Source organism: Myotis davidii, unplaced genomic scaffold, assembly GCF_000327345.1.
Source record: "Myotis davidii unplaced genomic scaffold, ASM32734v1 scaffold96, whole genome shotgun sequence".
In the NCBI taxonomy this organism is placed as follows: domain Eukaryota; kingdom Metazoa; phylum Chordata; class Mammalia; order Chiroptera; family Vespertilionidae; genus Myotis; species Myotis davidii.
In genome coordinates this window covers 9,408,468-9,416,158 of record NW_006289416.1, presented here as the reverse complement: position 1 = coordinate 9,416,158, position 7,691 = coordinate 9,408,468, and the positions used below count along the sequence as shown (strand labels likewise).

The 7,691-nt window shown below is 45.2% G+C and overlaps 1 protein-coding gene and 1 long non-coding RNA gene across 9 annotated transcripts in view; both read right to left on the bottom strand.

Moving 5' to 3' along the window:
- LOC107182814 overlaps positions 1 to 824 on the bottom strand; it is a 12,660-nt gene extending 11,836 nt beyond the window's left edge. For all 7 annotated transcript variants that reach the window (XR_001513561.1, XR_001513563.1, XR_001513564.1 and 4 more), the window contains exon 1: positions 741 to 824. This is a non-coding gene — a long non-coding RNA (uncharacterized LOC107182814). The remainder of the gene's footprint in view (positions 1 to 740) is intronic.
- The window catches only part of LOC102767585 (cytochrome b5), a 27,403-nt gene extending 21,630 nt beyond the window's left edge, over positions 1 to 5,773 (bottom strand). The window contains exon 1 of one of the 2 annotated variants that reach the window (XR_001513558.1): positions 5,472 to 5,772. Coding sequence is in view for 1 of the 2 variants with exons in the window: in XM_006761917.2 (XP_006761980.1) it covers positions 5,472 to 5,600 (129 nt within the window). In the remaining variant the exon portion in view is untranslated. Of the gene's footprint in view, positions 1 to 5,471 lie in introns of both variants that reach the window. The other variant, XM_006761917.2, reaches the window with a different exon arrangement.
- Between the last annotated feature and the right edge of the window lie 1,918 nt (positions 5,774 to 7,691).

Sequence of the window (7,691 nt, the reverse complement as noted above, 5' to 3'; positions counted from 1 at the left end):
TTGAATAAAGCACTTTTGATGTTTCTCTTGAAATTATCGTGTTTTCTTTGATTACAAAATCTGCACTATTAACTGGTACACTTGGTAAAAGATTTCCAAACTTTCCCAAGTGTTTTCACATATATTATCCCTGCCAGGGTTCACAAGTCTGAGGTAGATCCAGGTGGCAGAATGCTCCCAACTTTAGAAGAAAATGATTTAGAGAATTTATCTGACTTGCTCCAATCACCTCAACAAAGATCTAAGATTTAGATCCAGTTTTCTGCACCCCCCATCTAATACTTTCCCACAACTGCCTCGTGCGACCGAGGCTTTTCAGACTCCATTAGATACAGAGAACAGATGGATAGCTGTCAGAGGGGAGGGGGTTCGGGGCTTAAGTGGAAAGGGGAAGGGATTAAGCAAAAACAAACAAACATCAAAAAACAACTCACAGACACAGACAATAAATAGTACGTGCTTTTATCATAGGGAAAGGGGAGGTGGAGGGAGGTAGCAGAAGGTCTAGTGGGGATAAATGGTGATGGAAGGAGACTTGACTTGGGGTGGTGAACATACTACAATATACAGATGATGTATTATAGAATTGCATACCTGAAACCTGTAAATTTTATTAACTGATGTCACCCCAATAAATTAAATTTAAAAAACTTAAAAGGTACTTATTGGTTATGTTTTGTGGTTTGAAGAACTTTTAGAATAACAGATAGCTGCATTAAGGAGAAATGAGCATTATTTACTCCTTGAGATTCCCACAATGGCCTGCACAGTCTGTGCTCCCTTCAATTTAGAATTTCCATCTACCTTAAAGATACATAAAAACAAAAGTTAGCAATCTCGAGTGTTTGCTTTGAAGCAATAAAAAAGCAACTAAAAACACACAAATTAAAAACCTCTTCTCAAAAGTAGCAAAAAGTTACCAAAAGAAAAAAAAATTATGTAGAATCTACAAATGTGGCCCTGTCCACAGGTTTACATTCCCGGGTGGCCTGTGAGACTGAGTCTGCCACTGTTCACCCATGATGCCTGAGCCACTTAAACAGCAGAGTCTCTTTATATTCTCCTCCTATGGATTTCATAATTTCTACTTTTATTTACCAAACTACATAGGTTAAATAATTTGCAACCGCAGCTTTGTAGTATCATGAGATTTAGAATATTACCAAACTTCCTTGAGAAAAGCAAAGGCATTTAGGTAGCCCAATATACCACAGCCCTATCAAGGGTAAAGATAAATGGTTCTTCAAAATTAAGGACACTGAGTTTCAGACACCCACAGTCTCTTTCCGGATTCCAGGAGCACTGAAGTACCCCAGGCTCAGAACCACTGGTCTCTGCAAAGTAGGCAGCCATGTTCAATGGACAGTAACAAAAAGTAAGTCCTTACCACAAAAGCTGCTATAAAGACACTGCCTAAGATGATGAAAGCAAAAGAGAGTCTGGAGCCAGCAGCCTTTATGAGGCAGATGATGCTAAGGATCAGCCTAGACACAGATTGAAAGCATCATAACCCCAGGGTCCCCAGAAATGGTCTAGAGTCGTGGACATGTGGCTTGCGAGCCATGGTTTGCCAAGCCGCAGTTTGCTGACCACTGGTAGAGAAACCAATTTCCATCTGCATCATGTAAAGAAGGGGCAACTGACACAACAGCATTGTGCTCATAACATTTTTCAGGAAGATGCCTATTTCACAAATTAAACACCTACTGGCTGTCATCGATTATGCGACGCCTTCTCTCCCTTCACAGCTCTTTGAAAAGCTGAGTCAATGCTGCCGCCCAAATCACAGAAAGGGAAAAGTAAACCACCCTTTTTTCCTGGCCGCACATGCCCACATTTTCATTTCAATAACTTCCCTTCAATGTTCTATACTCATCAACCCTACTAATAATATAATCATGACCAGACCCAACTTCCTCAGTATAAATTCAAAAACTAGAATTCAGGATTGAAAGAAAAAAAAAACTACTTCAAAATACTTAGGCAGCTAAGCTCATAATCTTGCAGGTTGGTATCAGATAGTAACTCAACACTTGCTGCTACTTAGCTGACCACTAACATTAAGCCCTCTCAGGTGTCTACTGTCCTTTCGAACATGAAAACAGCTTCTAAGGCCATTGTTTCAGGGGACAGAGCCTGTTGTGCAACTAAGAAACTTCACCTACGTTCTTAGCTGGGTGAATATAATTTTTTAATAACACTCTCCTGTTTCAATAGCACCTGCCAGATATACACCTTTACTTAAAATCTCATATTAGCACTCAGCTACATCCGATGCTACAGAAAGAAAGCCATCCCCCCACCCTGACCCGGCTGATGTAGCAGTCTGCATTTACTGCTCAGATCTTGTGCCTATGACCGTGTTATGCATTTAGCAGCATTATTTTGTTTAATTCTTATAATCACCCCCATGAAGTTGGCACTATTATCATCTTCCCATTTTACTTTAAATAAGGCATCTGAGGCACAGAGAGTATAGGCAGAAGACCAGGGCCCTCTTCCACCCATCAACTATGCATTTTCTCAACATGAACACAGACATGCATATAATCTATGGTATTCTGAATGATGCCACGGAAACCATGTTGTCCATATGGACGGGTGAATTCATAGGATAAGGAGATCTTGCCCATAGTTAAAAGTTCACTTTAGAGGTAGGAAGCCTCCCCTCCCCCAACAAACCTTCCCTGTTTAGGTAAATTAGTGAAAACAGAATATTCTTTAGTTAGGATGCAAAATCTTCATGTATTTCCGGAGCTTTTAAATTATAGAAGAAAGGGGAAGGGGAATAGGGGAAGACATCTTCTGGGCTTTTTTGTTTCAAAAGTAGGGATGAGATACTCAGCCGTGGCCTCGTAAAATAATGGAACAGGAGGACTGAGGAAGAAGGGAGAACCCCTGTCAGAGCGTCCTGCAGTCCTGTGAAGGAGAAGGTGTGTGTTTAAGATGCAGGAAGCCAGGGGCAGGGATCCTAGGATGGTCCTGCTGGGGTGGGAAGCCAAAGGCTAGGACCCTACCTTAAGCAGAGATGTCACAGAGAGTGACAACAAAGAGCAGCGATGGCAAATGGAAGACATTTCCCAAAAAGTGGAATTGGATGTCCTGGGAACATCCAATGCAAGCTAGCGGGCATCCTCCCCTCCGCATGCTGCACTCCTTCTAGTAGGTCTACTTCCAAAGTATCAGTCGCCTCCCTCTTCTACCTAAACCCAGCCCGGCTCTGAGCCAATCAGGCCCTTTCCACTCAAGTCCACTGCCCTATTTCCTAGAGCCCACGTGTGAGGTTCCCGGGGATACTCCCGATGGCTAAAGACAGCTATGTCACCGCTCCTGTCCACAACATTGTTTTCTGTCTTCCTGCTTCCTCTGAGGCTCTGGTGTCCTGACAGACATGGAAGCGAAAAGAGCTCACTCAGCAAATACCACATCGAGTGATCAGAAGGAAGGTCCCAAAGAGAACAGTGGGACCCAAACTCAAGTCTCAGGGATGCTACTACAGAGAGCACAGTACCAAGTACCAATCGAGAAAAGTACAGTGTATAATGACTGCTGTAAACTGGGGTTTATTTAAATCACTAGAAACAGCAGTTTCTTGTTATCTCACTATAAGTACTCATTACCAAATATTAGTGATAACTCATTTCCTCAAATTTTACTTGGGAGCTATTTCAGTTTTACTCAAAAAAACATTGTATAATTCCCCCTCCCTGCCTCAAAACAATGAAACGTTAACAGTAAATGGTTTATAGTAAAGTTTAACAATCTTCTCTCATTATCTCCTTCTGAGAAATATACCCTTAAAGTTATGCAAAACACATTTTAGAGCAGGAACTCCTTCCAAACTAGGAATAATTTTTCTCCCCAAGGGGACACTTGTCAAAAACTGGGAACATTTTTGGTTGGCACAAGTGGGGAAGGGGTGCTACTGACATTTGTGGGGGAAGGCAAGGGAGGTCTCCAGTACAACATAATGTGTAGGTCAGAACCCACAAAAGAAAGAAAGAAATGATAGATGCTTCATAATATAAAACAGCCTACTAATCTTTTATAGATCTATCCTTTTTAATAGGCACGAATAAAGAAAGCACACACTGGATCTTAAAACTACAGAATTACTTATACCATAGGGAGAGGAGAAACAGTTCCAAGTAGACATTTAGTGTCAATTACGCCTGATGCTATGCTCAAAGTGTTTAGTTCAAGAAACTGTAATGGCAAATAAGCTCTGTAGTTCAGCATAAGGGGCAGGAAAAATCAGATGTGAATCCAACAAAAACCACTCCTAACTAAAATAGGACACTATTTTATCTTCTGGCACTCCACCAATTGAGAAGTTCATGCTGAAATAGCTTACTGATAAACATCAACTCCAATCTTTTTTAAAACAGTTTTTTAAAATTCTCTGTGAAACAAGTCCCTTGATGCAAATTGTAATCCAGCTAAGCCCAGGCCTCCATCTCAGTTATCCCCTCAAACTATGTAAAGAATCCCCATCACTAAACATTCTCTTTTATTGTCTGGGGGGGATGAAGGAAGTTAAATGTTAAGATTTATGACTCAGACTCCCCCACAGTGATAAAACACCTCCAACGGTAGCAAAGAAAAGCCCCTAAGAATTTATTGCAAAAATGATAATCTAATACAAAGAATCTTAACAAAAGGATGTCTTCTTTTACATTAAGCAAAGTTGTTTTACAATGTCCCACGTTGCTTTAGGATCAAGTCCCACTGGCAGCGTTTTTACTGCTCTGTCCCTCTTCCTTCCTTCTTCAAAGCCAGCCACACACCCAAACGCAGTCCCAGGAGTCCAGTTCTGTACCTTGTTGCAAAGTCCTCATCAGGCGCGTTCACAATCACCGGGTGAGTGTGGGTGCGGTCCGCACACTCTGACCTCAGAGTCCCCTCTGGAGGAAACCCCACAGCTCACGGGCGGGGGCATCCAACCTGATCTTTTTAGGAATCCTCTCGGGGAATACCAGAAGTGGACGACCCCGTTCCATATGAAGATCCCGTTTATGCAAACTCAGGGGGAAAAGGGGATCTTTCAACATCCTCCCGCGTAGCTGGGCCCCCTGCCACGTAGAATGTAGACTTTGATTTCTGGGGCCTCCGTGACCTTTCTGTGCTGCAGACCAGAAGTTTCTCTGTTGAAGTCATTTGACAACAGCACGTTTAAGACATAAAACAACAACCTGTCATGTCTTGGATCACCCAAGTGGGCGCTCCCAGGAGTACACACACCGGCACGCAAACTCAGAGGGCGCAGAAGCGGCGGCTGACCCTGTGTGTGCAGAGACAGGTGTGCACACAGAGACGTGCAGGCGCGGAGACCTCTCCCAAGTGTGCAGAACTGGGTGGGCAGGCTCAGGAGCACACGCACAGCCTCGTACCGCAACCCGGCCGCGCTGCGAACCACAGGTCCCAGCAGGAAACCTCCAAACCCCGGTCCGCGGCGCGTTTCACCAACTCACCTCCTCCAAAAATTTGGTCACATCATACACCTTGTGGTGCAGGATCAGCCAGGTGCTCTTGCTGTGGTTGTGCTTCTGGATCTCCTCCAGGGTGTAGTACTTGACGGCCTGGTCCGACGGCTCGGCCATTTCGGAACACCGCGAGCTTCAGGGCCAGCAGACAGCAGCCACACCGGGCGGAGCAAAGCGCGTCTCTCCGAGCCAGTGCCGGGACATTCCCCCCGGGTCCCGGAGGGCGCCGGGGGCGGGCAAGCGGCACCTCCCAGATGGCGGCTTACTGACGGCCTCCGATGATTGGCCAGAATCCGTGTCTCTCAAGGGGCCACCTTCGACTGACACCCTCCACCCAGCGCGCCCCGCCCAAAGCGGGTGTTGATTGGCTGAAGATGCCCTATTGCGCGAAGGGTGGGGTGATGCGGAGCTTTCCTTGCGCCTGCGCAGAAGGAGGAGAGGGAAGCTGGGGGCCCCGGGGGTAACTCGAGTGACAGAGAGGTACACGTGCGTGGGAAGGACGGACCCGGCGGGGTGGTCCATAGGGGCCAGCGACCGCACGTCAAAATCGCCACGATTTCCCAATCACGTCAGATCAGCCAGACTGGCGCGTTAATTTCTAACAGTCTCTCCACGGAGAGTCTCGGGTAACCTGTTAGCGTTCCGTGAGAGATAAACGAGCCTCGTGGACGTTAAATCACACCGCGCGGTCACTTAGTCTGGGTGGGACAAGGGTACTGCCCAGAACAAACTCACTGTAATTTCGCTGGACCAACCCCTTCTCTCACCCCGCCCTCATATTGCCCAGTTCTCACAGGAAAAAAAAACCCAGCGGAACTGTTCACAAAAAGCTAGGACATTCTGTCCCTGCCAGGTGGCTCAGTGGTTGAGCCTCGACCTGTGGGTCACGGTTCCATTCCCAGTCAGGGCACATGCCCGGGGTTAGGCTCTATCCCCAGTAGGGGGCGTGCAGGAGGCAGCCGATCAATGTTTCTCCTTTACTCTCTCTGAAATCGGATATATATATATATATTAAAACGTTCTGATTATTTTTGTATTCTCTAAGACAAGTACTTGTCCGTTATTGACCACTGGCTAGGTGAGTTCTGGCATTGGCTCTTTGTCTTGTCTCAATAGTATATGGCTCAGGTGAGTCCTAAATGATGGATAGCACCTTGAATAAAGTTGGAAGAATACCTCCCAGCAGCCTTATGGGAGGTACATATGGAGATTTACAAATGATTGAGAAAAACAAAGTGGAAAAATACCATCATATCAAAAAGTCATCTGACATTTATTAAGGCCCTTTTCAGAAATGGTAGTTAATTCCAAAAGAACTTACACAACAGGGTGCACGTGTAGGTCATCCTCCCTGGGGCTGAGCACAGTTCTTCCATTTTTAGGTCCTGGATGAATGTCAATCCCCACTCCCCCCCTCCCCCGCCATGTCCTCTATAGGAATGCAGGCCATCAAGAAGAAAACATTTTTCCAAGCATCTCAAGCGTTTTTTAGCCTTTTTATATAATAGAATACATTGCTTTTCAAATACTGAACCCATCCTGCACCTCAGAAATAAACCCCACTTGTCTATGTTATATAATAATTTTACTAGAGGCCCGGTTGCACAAAATTTGTGCACTCAGGGGGGCTGGGGGTGTCCCTCAGCCCGGCCTGCGCCCTCTTGCAGTCCAGGAGTCCTCTGGGGATGTCCAACTGACAGCTTGGCCTAAGCCAGCAGTTGGACATCCTTAGTGCTGCCACAGAGGTGGGAGCGGTTCTCGCCACCACCACTGCACTCGCCAGCCATGAGCCTGGCTTCTGGCTGAGCAGTGCTCCCCCTGTGGGAGTGCACTGACCACCAGGGGGCAGCTCCTGCATTGAGCTTCGGCTCCCCTGGTAGTCAGTGCACATCATATCTATCGGTCGTTCCACTGTTTGGTCGATTTGCATATTGGCCTTTTATTATACAGGATAAATTCTATGTTGAGTTTTTACATCTATATTTATGAGATAGTATGTAGATTTCTGTTTATGCATTACACTTGTCTGGTTTGGATACAAGAATAATACTGCTTCATAGACTGAGTTGAGAAGTATTCCCTTTTCTATTTTTCTGGAAGAGATTATGTAAAATTGTTGTTATTCTTTAAAAGTTTGGTAAAATTACCCAGTGAAACCATATGGGCCAGCAGATTTATTTTTTAGGAGGTCTTAAACTATGAGTTTAA